This window comes from Copadichromis virginalis, linkage group LG8 (genome assembly GCF_057382275.1).
Source record: "Copadichromis virginalis isolate Kocher_CV1m ecotype Utaka linkage group LG8, C_Virginalis_male_GT1.1, whole genome shotgun sequence".
NCBI lineage: Eukaryota > Metazoa > Chordata > Actinopteri > Cichliformes > Cichlidae > Copadichromis > Copadichromis virginalis.
The window spans coordinates 21,028,238-21,044,247 of record NC_140625.1 but is presented as its reverse complement, the minus strand read 5'-3'; the positions used below and the strand labels follow the sequence as shown (position 1 = coordinate 21,044,247).

Genomic DNA, 16,010 nt, shown 5'->3' with positions numbered 1-16,010 from the left:
AGGGGGTTGCAGCTATTGCAGATTTTACACTCATAGGGATGGCTCGTCTCAGTCGTCTGTCGCTAAAAGGTTGTTCAATCACTTTTGTAGATCTGTTAACACATTTTCCGACACATTTAAAACGTCAATAACCAGGACAGTTCCAACTAGCTAGCTAAATAAGTTTTGAAAGACAGACTTTGTTATTTTATACAATTTTCACTTAGCTGACAAGCTAGTATATTATCTATTAAGTGTTTTTGACGTCACCAAAAGTCACCTCAGTATCGCCTGAACCGTCGTTTCTGTTGTCAGATTTGCACAGGTTTGCTAACACTAGCTAGTTTACCAGTATGGATGTCTTACGTCCTCCTCTTATAAATATAAATGGAAGAATATACCGCAGGAATATAATTAAGGAAGAGCATTATGAGGAAGAGGAAGAGTTTTCTTACATGGGACCACCAGGTAAGTCGAGAACTATCCGCTAACAGGTAAAATACATGTTTGTAAGAAGCTCCAGATAATGCTTTCAGATTTTAGCACAGTTTCTTTTTAAAAATGTGAGTATATTTCTGTGTTTCTAGATGATGAAGAGCTTGGAGAAGATGAAACCTGTGATACCCACTTAATTGAACAGAGTGATAAAGGATATCGCTGTGCCATCGATGTCCCAAGTGTTCTTTACAAGTGTGTCATCAACAGTAGACCTTGCTTTGGTTGTCCTTAACCTTTCACTTTCTGAAAATAATACAAGATTCTGTAAGCAGCATAACGTCTGTCTGTGTTTCTCTGTTTTCTTTGTGTTCTGTAGATACATCATTGGGAAAAAAGGAGAAACGCGTAAACGTCTGGAGTTTGACACAAAGACGTCTATTAACATCCCAAAACAAGGAGTGGAAGGGCAGATTGGTGGGGACTAAGGGCAAATGTCACTTAAAAACTGAACAGAGAGCAAAAGATATTTCCCTTCACTCATTTCCCTCCACTCTCTCATTGTGTAACAGTCATTACAGGTTCCACCAAAACTGCAGTTTCATCTGCTGTCACTCGGGTGGAGGTCCTTGTTGAGAATTTCCGGAGGAAGCAGCCCTTCACACACTTTTTGTCATTCCCTTTAAACGACTCAAAAATTCAAGAGGGATTCCTGAGATTTAAAGATGAGGTTTTGAAGCAATGTTCACAGGTATCTTCTGTAAAAAGGAACCAAAATATAACTGGTGATAGTGAGGGGCAGTTATGGCAATGTATTGCTTAAGGAGAGCATTTTACACCATTAACAAATTCCATGTTCTGTAGGATCATGGAGTAGAGGAAAGCATATTTCAGAACCCTGCAAAGCTCCACTTGACCATCGGCACCTTGGCTCTGTTAAGTGAAATGGAAGTGAGAAAAGCATGTGAACATCTCCAAGAGTGTCAAAACTTCATCAGGTAAGGCTCGAACAAGGTTATTGCATTATACAAAGCACTTAATGATTTTGGTGTATGACTACAAAAGAAATTGCACTGTGAAACAGAATGAAATGTTAAACATAAGCGATCTAAAAATAAGTAAATAAAATAAGAGCAGTAAAAAAAAAATGTATATGTCAAACAATCACTGACTGAAAAATACTAACATTATAAAATGAAACACAAAATTATAAATTATACAACAATCAGTAAAATAATCCTAATAAAATAATGTCACACTAGTTTATAGATTTAAAGAGCCAAAACAATAAAATTGCAAAACAAAGTAATGTTTAACCTTCCTAATGAAAATCCAGGGTAAAGTTTAAAGATTTCAACATTTCCAGCTGCTGTTCCATTGCAAAAAAACTAAAAGCTGCCTCCCTTAAAGCTTTTGCTGTGCACTTAGGATCGACTAGCAGAATCCTGCTCGAGAACCTATTTGTTCATATTGGTTCATACTTTCAAAACTTATGTGGTTCTTTAAAAAAGGAGAAAAATCATTTAAAAATCATCTGTAACTGTCAGTCTTATGGGTTGGTAAAAATGTTTTGTTCATTGGTGTATGCTTATACATCAGTTATTAGTTACACCTTTCAAGCATCCTTTTTTGTTTTCAGAGTGGCCTCTGAAAGCAAAAAAGTGGCCTTCTTCATGACGTTGATTCAACAAGGTGTTGACAACATTCCTCTGACATTGTGGTCCAGTTGCTGCAGATTTGTCAGCTGCACATTTATGAGAATCCATCATTCTACCCAAAATGGTGAAATGGTAAATGGCCTGTATTTGTATAGCGCTTTACTAGTCCCTAAGTACCCCAAAGCGCTTTACACATTCAGTCAGCCACCCATTCACACACACATTCACACACTGCTGATGGCAAGGTACATTGTAGCCACAGCCGGCCTGGGGAGCACTGACAGAGGCGAGGCAAAAGAGGCAAAAGAGTTTTATTGAATTGGGTTCTATTGACTTTGGAGGGCAGTGGAATACAGTGAACTCAACTTTGTGAAACCAGTTTGAGATGATCAAGCTTTGTGACATGATTCATTATCCTGCTGGAAACAGTCAGCAGAAGATGGGTACACTGTCTAATAAAGGAATGGACATGGTCAGTAGCAATTCTCAGATTGGTACTAATGGACCCAAAACGTGCCAAGAAAACAGTAGCCAAACCACTACACCATCACCAGCCACTGTATACAAAGCAAAATTGATCCATGCTTTCATTTTATTTACTCTGATTTGAATGTCGCTGGACTCCTCAGACCAGGCAACATTTGTAACATTTTGTTGAGCACATGCGAATTGTGGCCTCAATTTCTCGCTTTTAGCTGACAGGAGTGGCACCCAGTGTGCTCTTCTGCGGTTGTGCATTCAGACATGCTCTCGGCATTGCTTGGTTGTAACTAGTGGTTATTTAAGTTACTGTTTCCTTGCTGTCAGCTTGTAGCAATCTGGCCATTCTCCTCTGACCTCAGGTATTGACAGGAAATCTTTATGTAAATTCAGTGAGTTATGAATGCAGTGTGTGGACTGAATTGTTGCATCGTTGTTAACTTTCTGACCAAGTATCTCCAGCCTTATTTCTGAATAGGAGAACCTGTGTCACTGTACTTTACTACCTTGATTAGCTGTTTACATACCCAGACAGTTTCACTTATTTAAAAAAATACAGTTTGTGTTACACTACAATGGTTTTCTTTGTCTGATTTTTCATTAGAGACATCACTGAAGGAAAACCTCTCCCACTGGAGGTGACAGGCATAGAGTACATGAATGATGACCCAGCAGTGGTGGATGTTTTGTATGTGAAGGTCAATGTTCGAGATGGATCTGACAGGTTAGTACATCAGTGAATAGTTAAATAACAACATTACAAATATCCAACATTTTACTGTTTTAACTTTATTTCTTTAATCTCTGTTCTATTTTAATGGAATCACATTATAGGTTGCAGGTGATTGCAGACAGACTGGTAGAGCATTTTGTCTCTGCAGGGCTGATGGTCCGAGAGTGGGACAGAGTAAAGCTACATGGTACTGTGATGAACACTCTGTTCAGAAAAGACTCCACAGGTAAAGACATAAACACACACATGCCAGCCTAACTCGCACGAAGGCATAGTAGAGAAGTTATTGAACTGCTGGGATCGTATTGATTGCTGCCACCCAGTGGATGTTTGCCAATTTTCCCTCATTATCTTTTGGCTTGGAGTGTAGCTGCAGTGACGACAAAGCAGAGTCTTGACCAATTCTGACAACAAAATTGTGCAGAGAGGAATTGGGGAGGCAGTTCTCTGTTTGGCCACAGTTCTGTTTACGTGCACTGAGCTACATGTTTTCCAAGTACTCTGACAAAAGCTTCATTCATTTTGGACATGGATCAAGTCCAGGAGCAGTTCTCAAATTTGTACTGGGCTTACTAGGAACACAACACAGAGACTGTGCCACTGCTGACCATGTTTACCGCCTTGTGGATAAGCCCTATTAAAATTTAGTTTTTTTTTCATCTTCTTAGTCCCTATTTCACAAACTAATTTTACTAACTAAATGTCCTTGATTTTGCTCGTACTGTTGTAAAGCCACTGACAGGTTCAAGTAAACATGTTAGTTTATCACTGAGATAACATATCTCAGTGCTGTGCTTTATTGATCAGCTTGTTCTTTACACTCTCGTGTTTTTACAGTGGAAGATACGGGCGCAGCAGGACGTCAAACCGTCAATGAAAGAGAGGCTTTTGATGCCAAAAACATACTAAAGGTTAGTTGAAATTTACTACTGTATTGAGACACATACTCACTTCTTGACTGCAGTTAATAACAATATGGTAGGCAACAGCACTGGGCGGGATGGAGGTGCAGTGGTTAGTAGTGCCAACGCCACAGTAAGACAGGTGCTAGCTTGAGTCTCCTTGACTCCTGAGGCTTCCTTGTGGCATATGCATGTTCTCCTTGTGCTTTTCTCTGGGGTCTTTGGCTTCCTCCCACAGTAAAAATTGTTTTGGGTGGTCAAAAAGCCTAGATAAGTGCTATATAAAAGCCAGTCCATTCAAAAAAACATTTTACTGTATTGGCACAATATGCATAGTTTCAATTGGGGAAAAAATAAAATACAGTGTTAGAATTTTATGTATATACTAATTGGGAAAATGTATAAAAACTCTAAAATGCATAAATAAATAAATACAAATGCATCTTAATTGCTATGTTCAGGAGCTTGCAGCAATATTACACTATCCAATTGATGCAACATTGTTTTTGTTTAAAGTATATTGTGTATAGATTTTCCAGCTGTGGTTGACTTGTCCATAGCTCGTCCCATGTGATCTTGTCAGTTAATTGCTTCTTTGCTCTTTTAGTGAAAAAAACATGAAAATTGAGAGTATTGTATTGATTTTTGGTTCTGATTTACATTTATCTTCTTTAGGGAAAAGGTGTTTTCATTTCACCTGGGACAAATCAATTATGTTCTCACATTAGTTGTGATACGAGCTATGTAATTTAACGTTAAACCACCTGACCTGCTTCACAGCAGTCCAGGCTCAAATCGTGTTTAGTTATGACTTCATGTCCAGTTGGGAAACACTGATGCACTCTTGTTTTGCCACCTTGAAACTGAACCAGTAATAACAATTACCTCATATGCTTCTCCTAGTGTGATATGTCAAAATTGGTTCCCCCCACCTATTTTTTTTGTGTCACAGCTGTAGACCTTTTATATTAAAAGAGGAGTGAGCCTCAGGTCTGAAAAGTGAAGCCAACCTAGACTAGCTTGTAATTTTTAAAGGGGATTTGAGCAGTAGTTATTCAGGGTTTCTGATTGTCCTTCAAAGTTTTTTTTGGACATTGGCTATATAGGAATTTTGTTAAGCTACTTAACACTGACCTATGATTCAATCATAAAAGAGGTTCAAGGAATGAACAAGTGCTGCCTACACATAACAACCAATATTCAATTGTGTCTTTAGGCACTTTGTTAGAAATTGCTTCTCGTAAAAACACATTATTTGTTCCAATTTCTTTAATTCAGTCTATGAAAAATTCTAAAAATAACAGTTTGACAGGCATAAAATAATATTTTGTACCAGCAAGGTGGTTCCCAGTTAGGTACTAGCCAAAAACCTAGCATATCTCTGCCTGGTAAGCAGTGTGTCCTTAAAGAATCTTAAGAAAACTGGACAAAGTGAACAAAATAAGACGTGACAGGCCTAAAAAAGTGTCTGCAGCAGACACTGAACACTACATGAAAGTGACACTTTTCAAAAAAACAACTTGCCAAAATTCTAAAGTTGAGGCTTCAAAGTGAGCCCACAAATTAATGTGTGTTTCTATGTCCATCATTTATATACAGTCTGTGCTGACTGACTACTGAAAACCTGCTATTTTGGCAGAAATATTAGGGAACACTACTTAAGAATATACTTTATTAGCAGTTGTTATTTTTGGTTAAAAAATAAATAAATAAATAAAAATAACGCACCAGTACAGCTCAAAGACTCTTGGTTGTTTGTGTTGTTTAAAAAAAAAAACACTTGTCAGAGTCAGGTTGCAAAAATCTTCCTGGTGGAGTTTTGACAACTGAAATGCGACACTGGAGATGAAAAGCTCTGACATTCACCTTCCCCTCCTCTACAGAGAAGGTCTTTGTTTGAATAACAACATTGTTGCTGCTGTTTTTTTTTTTCCTCTGGAAGTGACACAAAGGTAGCAGGCAAACACTCAGCCACCTATAAATATGATAATACCATGTTTGCGACAGCTTACCTTGTTTTCACAATAGAATTTGACAAGCAGTTTTTAACTTTCTAACACAGTGCTGACTGTTTGATGTCAACACAAGTTGTCCTGCTTTGTTGTTTCACACGGTTGTCTGAAATAGTCTTGACTGTATGTATGTAAGTATGGATGGATGGATGGATGGATGGATGGATGGATGGATGGATGGATGGATTGATTGATTGTTACAAGTTTATGAATTTAATGTGTTTTCATTACAGAAATTTGATGCTTATTGTTTTGGAGAGTTTGAGCTGAATACTGTCCAGCTGTCCCAGAGATATTCAACAGACTGCACTGGATACTACAGCTCTGCAGGGAGCATCAGCTTGTCTTGAGCTCATGCAAGAGTGAGCATATACTGAGGTGGGAAAATTAATAAAGTTTATAGCTTTGAGAGCACTGCAGCATTCGTGATAGTTCTGTCCAGTAGGTGGCAGCATAGATTGAGTCATTTGGCTGTTAACAGAGAGGTGGAGATTGGGTCATGGTTATCCCTTTAATAGAGAAGAATAAAAAATATTAGATGTACTTTGTAAACCACAGTGCCCAAATGAAACATAGAAATCTAGTTAAATGGAATTTTCAGATACTTGTTTTTATTTAGTTTTTAGTTTTATTCCACATTTTTTTGGCCTGGTATATTTATCTGACAAGTATTTGAAGATAAGATTATACATTAAAACATTTGCTCTTTCATGTATTCCTAAGGACTAAAAAGCTCATAAAATGTATACAATTTTAATAACTTTTATATTTATATCAAATGAAACAGAAAGTTACAGGAAGAAGACACTCTTATAATCCTGATCATTGTAAAAATGAATAGTTTATGAAAATTAATAGGCAATTTGCAGTTACTTCAGCTATTTCTGTAATGGCCAAAGTAGCTACAACAGTAGCTGGCTGCTGTCAGCAGGATAGTGCATAGTTTATACTGCTGTAGTGAATCTACATAGAGCCAGTGACGTACCCTATGGAAGTGGCCAGTGCTGTTGCCAACATTTCTATCTGTATTGGCTTTGTCGACGGGGATGTGTAGTTATATCCCTAGGGAGGTGCATATCAGGTTACAGTGTAGGGTTAGAGAAGGGTTTGTTGTTACAAAATACCTATGGTGTTGATTTTACACAGAAATATAAATACCAAATTGTGCCATGCCACAAAGCTCAAAACATCTTAGTGGTTTCTTAAACATGACAGTGAGTTCACTGTTTTCACACAGTGACCACAGTCACCAGATCTCAGTCCAATAGAGGACCTCTGGGATGTGATGGAAAGGAAGATTGGCATCAAGTATATGCAGTCTGTATCACCTGCCTGATGCTGTCAAGTCAATGTGGACCATAATCTTTGAGGAATGTTTCCAGCAGCACAGTAACAATTTCATCTAAATATTTGGCTTAAACAATTTACAATCTTTGCATCTTGTTCATGTTTACACTTTACACAGCATCCCAATAGATTCAAATGCAGATCTTCTGCCAAACTGGCTTCTATAGCTGTCCAAACACTGGTTGAATTTCATGCTGCTCTAATCTCTTGCTTGCAGTACTCTAGGTCATAGCCATGATTTACACCTTTCCTTTCATCCTTTCAACGCACTGCCTCATGAAAGTATGAATGCATCACCGATATGATCTTTCAGACCTTTTTTTCTCCTCCAGCTTTTTTTTTTTCCATCATTTTTCTTTAAATCTTTGCCTTTCCCACATGAACCTTGTCTTCACTCCCGACTGTCAACAGTGTCAGTGAATACAGACACTTGGTTTTGCCGTCACAGCCTTTTTTTTTATTTTCGCTTTCCCCTCAGCTGGCAATGCTCTCTGTTTGGAATGCAGGAGGGTGATTGCCAGGCAGCCAAAAGTTACACTGATAAAAACAAAGGGGTCTTTTTGTTTGTCAGCTTTGCAACCCTGTCCTATCCACCCTCCCATCCCAGCAGTGGCATGATTTTCTTTTCTTCTCTTTTTTCTTGAAGCTGCTTGCACAGATTCCCATGCAGATTTTGTTATTGGATATAGACTAGCCAGCTGAGCTGCCCATACCCTCACTATTTCATTGTCTTGGAGTGGGATCTTTTCCGACCTAGGACCTGGGACCTAATTAATCATGCCCAGAGCTCTTGACAGCATGCTTTTTAGTGGGTCAGGATTGCATCCAACGTAAAAGCACTCCAGCTAATAACAGAATTCTGACACTTGCCAATACTATTGCTCCTAAGCACAAAAAGAAAGCATCACAAGGCAATTGAAATTTGATTGAATTCATTGAGACTATGCCTCTGTTTTTCTTTTGGCAGGGACATGATTGAGGATGTTTTGCACAGATGTCCGCATTAATGATTGTACTGAAAACACATGAGGAAACATACGTCATCCGTAGACACGGACTCTGAAGACAGATACGATTTGTCCTGAGACTTAATATAACGCATTCAGACTGACTGTTTATTTAAATGGCCATATGTCTTCTTAGCTGTATAGATCGGGAGCATATTGGATTATGGCTGCAATGAAGGAATAATTTCTCACTATCAGACATTCATATTGTCTTGATAAATTGGTTAATTATCTATGAAATGTCAGGAAATTTGGAAACATGGGTAACATTTAGGATGCCAGATTTAACATTGATAAGTTGGAAGCAAACATTTAGTAAATGGTTTTTGAAACTGTAATTTAGTTTTAATTAAGTTAAAGGCTTCGTGTTTAATATTTAATAAATTTTCAGTCTGTTTTCAGCTATAAATGTGTCCAAGTAAGAATTTGCTCACAAAAAGATTGATAGATTGCTACATTGTATAGATTATTTAGCAAATGTTTTTTATGTCTGTTATTTATATAGATAGGACATAATATAAAAAGTTGCTGAAAAAATTATTACTACAGTCTGTCTTTAAATCACTTGATTTCTGTAAGGCTAAAGTCCCAAAAAGGCCTAGAAGACCGGTCAGTAAATCCCCTGCAACCGTCACTCTCTAGGGAAAAATGTATATCGACCAAGTCAAGGTTGGAGACAGTTGCTCGTTAAAACTGGTTGCAAGCAGTGAAAACTGTGACCAATTTCACCTTGTGTCTGCCAACAACCTCCAGGAAGCACTTGCCACCAGCCAAAGAATATACATTTTGCCCTAACCACCAGTGCTTGCCAGATGTTTGCCAATAGGTCTCTAGGACTGTGTGACAAGGGCCTAATGCTCCAGTCAAACTAGGAAAAACAGTAGTTGAAGATCGTGGCATGATCATGACTACTCAGCCTGCGATGGTGACCAAATCTCCAACCACTCGCAGTCAGTTGTTCTCTTCAAAGAACCTTTGGTACATTAGGTTGGCGATAAAACGGCAATAACACAAAATCAGTCTGCTAAGAGTTTCTAATCTGTTGCAATTTTTTGCAAAGCTGTTGTCTACACACAGAGACAAACATATTAAACAGAAATATCTGAAACAATTGTTTCTTGACTGGACACAGTTACACATTTTTCAAAAACAGCCTTTATTGTACTGCTAACATTCCTAGTAATGCCCCATAAGGTCCTAGTCAGAAAAAAAACTTTATTTTGGCTATGAAACCACATGTCATATTTCCTACACCATGACACCCTGTTGTCACAACGTAAGCAATTTTACGTTTCATCTGAGTGGTCAGAATGTCACGGCTTATCTGTAAACATAGTTAAATGTGGCTTTGCATGTCCGTGTGGGTGAGCTTGCTTACGCACTGCCCGACATACATAGTTTTTTCTGTCTCTGCCACATCCCTCTACCTAATTAGTCATCTCCGCAGTCCCTGCAGTGAGAACATCCAACTAGACCCTTAAGATTTCAAAACTAGCATGAGCCAATTTAAATAAGACTGATAAATGAGACCCCTGCGTGTGTTGGTGTTACCAGCGACCTCTTTCCCTTTGTGGATCTGCGTCTCTATTTCTAACGATCTAAAGGGACAGAGGAGATGGGATTTTAATTAAAACGTTGCACATTTTAGCTGTTTATGCAGGCATGTGTGCATGTGCTTGTTTACATGCACTGATAAGCATTTAGAAGGGCGGTAAACGACACCCACTGAAAATGCGCCTTTGCAGTATAAAACAAGCTGATAAAACCTTATTTTCCAGCCAATTTGTTTTTGTGATTTTTAAAAGGATTGAAAGCAAAAGCAATCATTTCGTTGCGCCTGCAACACTTTTAGAACTTGCACTGAACTGTTCAGTAATAAGAAATTCATATCACATTTGGTAACTGAAGTCTTGTTATCTTGACCAAGTATTGTACCCCCCGCTCCCCCAACCCGATTTGCATAGTTAATTTCATGGCAATGTTCAAAGTAGCCTTTTTAAATGCAAAAGCCAGTTTTTAAATGGGTTTTACTTGATCACTGTCAGTTTTTTTGTTTTTTTGTTCTTTTCTTTTTAGTACATTTCGGATTTTGATATTCAGAGCCACACTTTGGAATTTTTCATAGGGTAATTAGAAATTAAGCTTTCTTTCCATATGGAAAGCGTTAACGTCTGCTGGGGGAAAAAATAGATTTTGGCTGACAGACATGACCTTTAATACAGTAGATATGTTTGATTTGCATGCTTGGAGTAACTAATGACATGCATCAAATCAATTAAGTGCCTAATTACTTTTTAAGGTCACAGTAAGGTTTGCTCAGTGTACACTCAGACTGATACAAATAATATTTTAAATCAAATATGACATATCGAAAGGTGGTTTGGGCCTTTTTGTGCCGTGTATTCCTCTAACACACTTGAATCCAGTTGTATGAACTTATTCACTTGTGTTCACGGGAAGTAGAAAGGTGCTCTATAAACAATCCTGCTAGACAAAACTGAAATTTCGAAACTGGATATCATTATGGGTGAAATATGACGGCGTGCCTTTTTTAAACTCTCTTGTGTTTGACTCTCCAGTCGTGTGTCACCACCGACTGAATTTCACACTGATCACTCTGTCACTAATAGACGTAAACGGGGCCTTGATGGAGAGCCAAGGCTAGAGTATTTGAAATGTCTAATATGTGTCTCTAGCAAAAAGGCAGGTGATCCCTGCACCAGCTCTTTATCATTCAGAGTGCTGAGTCTGGAGGCTGCCTGCAGCTGTCCACGTCTGTTTACTGCTGGAGGCATTCACAGAGGGAGGGAAGGCAAAAAGCCTAAAGTGTTTGAACAGTAAGAAGTCATTCAGAGCTACTGTTTACTTTATGTACACTTAGCACTACAAGATTTTAAAATGGGGATTATCATCACCAGTTACATTCTGTTACTTAAAAAAAAAAATTATACTTTAAGCTATGAAATGTCAGGAATTGTTGAACATGTTGCATATAAGGACCCAAATTGCCTCTCAAAATCTAGATATGTTCCATTTACAGTAATATGAAAGAGAACAGTCATTAAATCCTCACATTTAAGAAGCAGTAGCTAGTGAACGTTTTGACATTTTTGTGTAGTAAATGATAAATGATGAAACGTTTGGCAAAGGACTAAATCTACCAGATGTTTGACTGATGTGTATACACAATCAGCAGACACGGTGGAGATGACCTGCTGAAGTTCAAACTGAGCATCAGAATGGGGAAGAAAGGTGATTTTAAGTTACTTTTCAGAAACTGCTGATCTGCTAGGATTTTTCTACACAAGCATCAGTAGTGTTTACAAAGGATAGTTTGAAAAAAAGATAAAGTATCTAGCAAGCAGCAGCTCTCAAAAATATCTTGTTGATGCCAGAGGTCAGAGGAGAATGAACTTACTGCTTCAAGCGATAGGAAGGCAACAGTAACTCAAATAACACTTGTTACAACCAAGCTATAAAGATGAATATCTCAGAATACACAACACCCCAAGCCTTGAAGCAGGTGGGCTACACCAACAGAAGACCATACCGGGTGTCACTCCTGTCACTTAAAAACAGGAGACGGAGGCTACAATTTACACAGGCTCACCAGAAGACTGGAAAAAATGTTGACTGGTGTGATGAGTCTCGATTTCTGCTACAACGCTTGGATGGTAGAGTTAAAATTAGGGGTAAACAACATAAAAGCATGAATCCATCCTACCTTGTATCAAAGGTTTGGGGAGGAGGTGGTGGTGTAATTGTGTGCCAGATATTTTCTTGGTACACTTTGTGCCTTTTGTCTACTTACCGTGTCCATCTTGTCTTCCGAATGTTACTTCCAGCAGGATAACACACCACTCCACAAAGCTCAAAATGATCTCAATGTTTCTTGAACATAACAGTGACTTATCTGTGTACAAATGGTCTCTACAGTTACCAGATCTCTATCTAATAGAGCAGTTTTGAATATGTGATGCTATTATGTCAACATTGACCAAAATCTCTGAGGAATGTTTTTAGCAACTTTTCGAAGTCTAGCCACAAAGAATTAAGGCAATTGTTAAGGCAGAAGGGGGTCCAGTAAAGTATTAATACTGGGTTGACTGGTGACTGGAGTACTTGTGACCTTCTTCTTCTTTTAAGATGTGCAGCCCAGTGCTTCATGGTCTATTTTTATGAATGATTTTTGAATGAATATATCTGCATATTAGGCCAGGAAGGAACAATGAAAGCACTAAGAGTCAAAGGAAACTGTAAGGTGGTGTTTCATAAAATCAAAAATGCTCAAGGTTGCTAAACTGTTCCGGAGAGCACTGCAGAGGTGGGTGAGTGCTGTTACTGTATCACTAGAGCTGCTTTACAGAACTAAATAATGTAATAACACAAGCACAGATCAACACTCTTATTTCAGCACTAAATGCGAAGGATGCTTATACAAAAGTTATAAATGTTGTGTCATCTGTTTATCACGCAATGTGAAATTCCTTAGTGCATCACTTAATACTCAATTGTTTTTTTTACTGTTAGTATATAAAAGTGCAGCTGATGGGGATTTGTTATTTATAATAGCCGGTATAAGCTTAATAATACTGAGTAAAAATGAAACCCTGTACTGAGACCGAACGTGTCACAGTTCAGAGTATTTGCCATCTTCTGTTTATTGTGCACGTTTAATTGAAAAAGGTGCTACACTCTCTTCCACCTCTGCAGCAGCTGCCTGCAATGGAAAACAGCAGCTTTCAGTACTTGCCAGGAAAAGGCAAACTGCTGTCAGACTGCTCTCAACTAACTTTGCACTTTTAATAGCTGAGTGACCCAGTTTGAATCCTATTGAATTAAATCTATACACATTTATAGCAGCTCTACTTACAGCTGTAAGTCACTAAGGATTACTTATTAAATGTCTCCCCGTGTGGTTTATTTTCTCAAAATATCTTCTTTTGATGGGATTTCCTGTCCATGATCCTGTTTACAGGCTATTTGCTTTTTTTTTTCTTCTTCACCGTGTCGTTGGGTACCTCCAACTGGACATACACAATTCACACACACACACAAAAACAACCACAGAGGGGACCTTTGTAAGAAAACAAGTAGTTTGTTACTTTATCAATATTTCATGCCTTAATGCCCTTTACTGTGGTGTTAGGGTCCCTTTTTTATTTTTATTTTCTGTACATTTGTATTGCATAATTGCATATGGGCATGAAGTAACTGACTTAGAAAGTCACCTGTACAGTAGTGTGCAAAAGTCTTGAACCACCCATCATTTCTTTATATTTTGCTTCCAAGGAGAACTATCTTGTATTTTTTTTTTTTTAAAGTGGTCGTGAGCAAGGGTTCTCCAGGATCTCGGAAGGTCTTTCAAAGTTTTTCTTTGGACATCGGCTGCTTTTTAAGCAACTTAATGCTCACCTATGAATCATTCAAGGGTAAAAGAGCAATTTATTCAAGGGATGAGCCTGTATTGTCCACACATAACAGACAACTTGGCAATAAAAATACAGAATTTCTTTAATTGAATCAACAAATGCCAAAGGTAACACAGTTTGACAGGCAGACAGTTTTTGCACCAACAAGGTCACTCCCAAAGTGCTATTAACTGAAAACCTGCCATATCTCAGCATGATGTGCAGTGAGTCCTTAAGCAATTTAAGGAAACTGGACAAGTGGAGGGTGGAAAAGAAGTGGCAGGTCTATATAACAATCTAGAGCAGGTGAACAGTATCCAAAACTCATGTCCTTAAGAAACTGGAAAAGATCCAGCAAAGACCTGACACAGGACCTGAGAGGTGCATCTGACCCTGTTTGCCAAAATCTCATTGGAGAAGATGTCAGTGAAAGTGGCTGTCAAGAAGCCATTGTGTTGCCAGTGGCAACAGGTCTTGCTAAGTGACACATCCATATTTAAAATTTTTGCTTCAAATCGTCATCGCCATACATGGAAGTACAACACTGAGCGTGTAGAGCCATCCTTAAAACACAGTGGAGGCTCTATCATTGTCAGGCTGTACGGATGAATGGATTTATAAATGCAGAAAATAGTTTAATCAAACAATCATACCAAATACTGACTTTCAAGCTTGTTCAAATTGTATGTACGCTTGGACACATTTTAAAAAGTTGCTTCTCCCATTTTCTTAGGAAAATAAAAAGACTTTAAAAGGTGGCTCAAGACATCTGAGAATTTATAAGCAAGTAATGAAAGAAAATCAGCAGACTAATTTTTAGATGAACATAATGGTCAGTTGCAGCCCTGGTGGTGCTTTAAAGTACAAAATTCATCTCTGATTATGTGTTGCAGGTCTTTGATGAACACGACAGCAGGATTGGAAATGTTAAGAAATGCTCGCTGATGAAGAAGTTCTTTCCTGACAGCTGGACACGGACACGACGTTACAGCATCTTTCCTGAATCTTATGTTGAACTCATTTGGAAAATTAGGATTTTGGTTGTTTTCTCGTGCTGTATATTCTGTTTTGATTTGTCAGGAATAAACAAATGTCTTTTCCATCCAACCATTGCCTTCTGAAATGAATTGTTGTGTACCAGAAATTCCTGAAGTGATCTTTACGGAGCGGTTACATCACTTATAACCAATGTACATCTGTGATAAGGTCCAAAGCTCCTGTTGAGCTTCACAAGCTGTTTGTGAGACAGAAAAGAGATGCGTTGTTTACATTTGTGGATGGGAAATATTAACAGATAAGGAAGCCTTCAAGTTTTTTGCTGCATGGAGTCTTGCCTGATATTCAAATGAAGCTTCCCGTCCCTCTGCTCCTTTTGTGTAGACTGATTACACTCGGTGGAGGATTGATATGGTTTATCTGCCTAGAGAGGAGCAGGAGGAACCAATGCCATCAGCTAATCCCTTTACAATTAAAGGCACTCTTCCACAGCGTGACTCTTGATGTGTAGAAGAAGATGTTAAACAAGTTGCATGGAGCTGCTTTTATGTTTAAGATGCAAGAGGCTTCACATTGTGCTTTTTGATATGTGTGATTATACAAGTTTTAGTTAAATGAGCATGAATATTGTCATGTTAAGCACATTAAAGAGCATTGTAGTCTACTTTACCGTGAGCTCTGTTCTGTGAAAGGCTGTAATAGATGTGATTCGGCCATGTGTTGATGGCTCTGAATAACATAAAAGGGTTTATATACATACAGCATTGTCTTCTTGGTTGGTATATTTATTTTAAAGTGCCTCTTGTCATCAAAAATGACTATAAAACATCCAACAGCAATAAATATTTCTTGGCCACAGAAGGGTGTGAGAGCATGACACCTTGAGTTAACTAACATGATAATCTGAGGTGTTTCTTCACATCTGAGTAAGACATGTTTCTAAGTATTTGATTTTCAGAGAAGTAAAAACACTCGGACCCTGTGTTGCTACTCGTATATAGAAGAGCAGCACTCTTAAAAACTGTCTGCAATTAAAATAAATAAAAAAAG

At 38.2% G+C, this 16,010-nt stretch overlaps 1 protein-coding gene across 4 annotated transcripts; it reads left to right on the top strand.

Annotated features, from left to right (window-relative positions):
- The first annotated feature begins 88 nt into the window (after nt 1–88).
- Nucleotides 89–15,624, top strand: ascc1 (activating signal cointegrator 1 complex subunit 1). Of its 4 annotated transcripts, XR_014921983.1 has the most exons (11): nt 89–447; nt 567–669; nt 794–891; nt 987–1,165; nt 1,279–1,412; nt 3,157–3,276; nt 3,387–3,511; nt 4,123–4,196; nt 6,433–6,577; nt 7,437–7,588; nt 8,514–8,960. XR_014921983.1 is itself a non-coding variant. In XM_085466478.1 (10 exons), exons 1-9 carry the CDS (start codon nt 333–335, stop codon nt 6,547–6,549), a joined length of 1,065 nt encoding a protein of 354 aa, XP_085322604.1. In that variant the 5' UTR covers nt 89–332; the 3' UTR covers nt 6,550–6,577; nt 14,858–15,624. The 4 variants fall into 4 exon arrangements, 3 of the variants coding, with proteins under 3 accessions (XP_085322604.1, XP_085322606.1, XP_085322605.1); XM_085466478.1 differs by lacking the exons at nt 7,437–7,588; nt 8,514–8,960 and adding an exon at nt 14,858–15,624; XM_085466480.1 differs by lacking the exon at nt 7,437–7,588.
- The last annotated feature ends 386 nt before the right edge of the window (nt 15,625–16,010 follow it).

Coding starts and splice junctions, on each gene's coding strand:
- ascc1 (XM_085466478.1), top strand. CDS start 333: ATGGATGTCTTACGTCCTCCTCTTATAAATATAAATGGAAGAATATAC. Junction 892..986: donor AGGAGTGGAAGGGCAGATTG/GTGGGGACTAAG, acceptor ATTGTGTAACAG/TCATTACAGGTTCCACCAAA. Junction 4,197..6,432: donor ATGCCAAAAACATACTAAAG/GTTAGTTGAAAT, acceptor TTTTCATTACAG/AAATTTGATGCTTATTGTTT.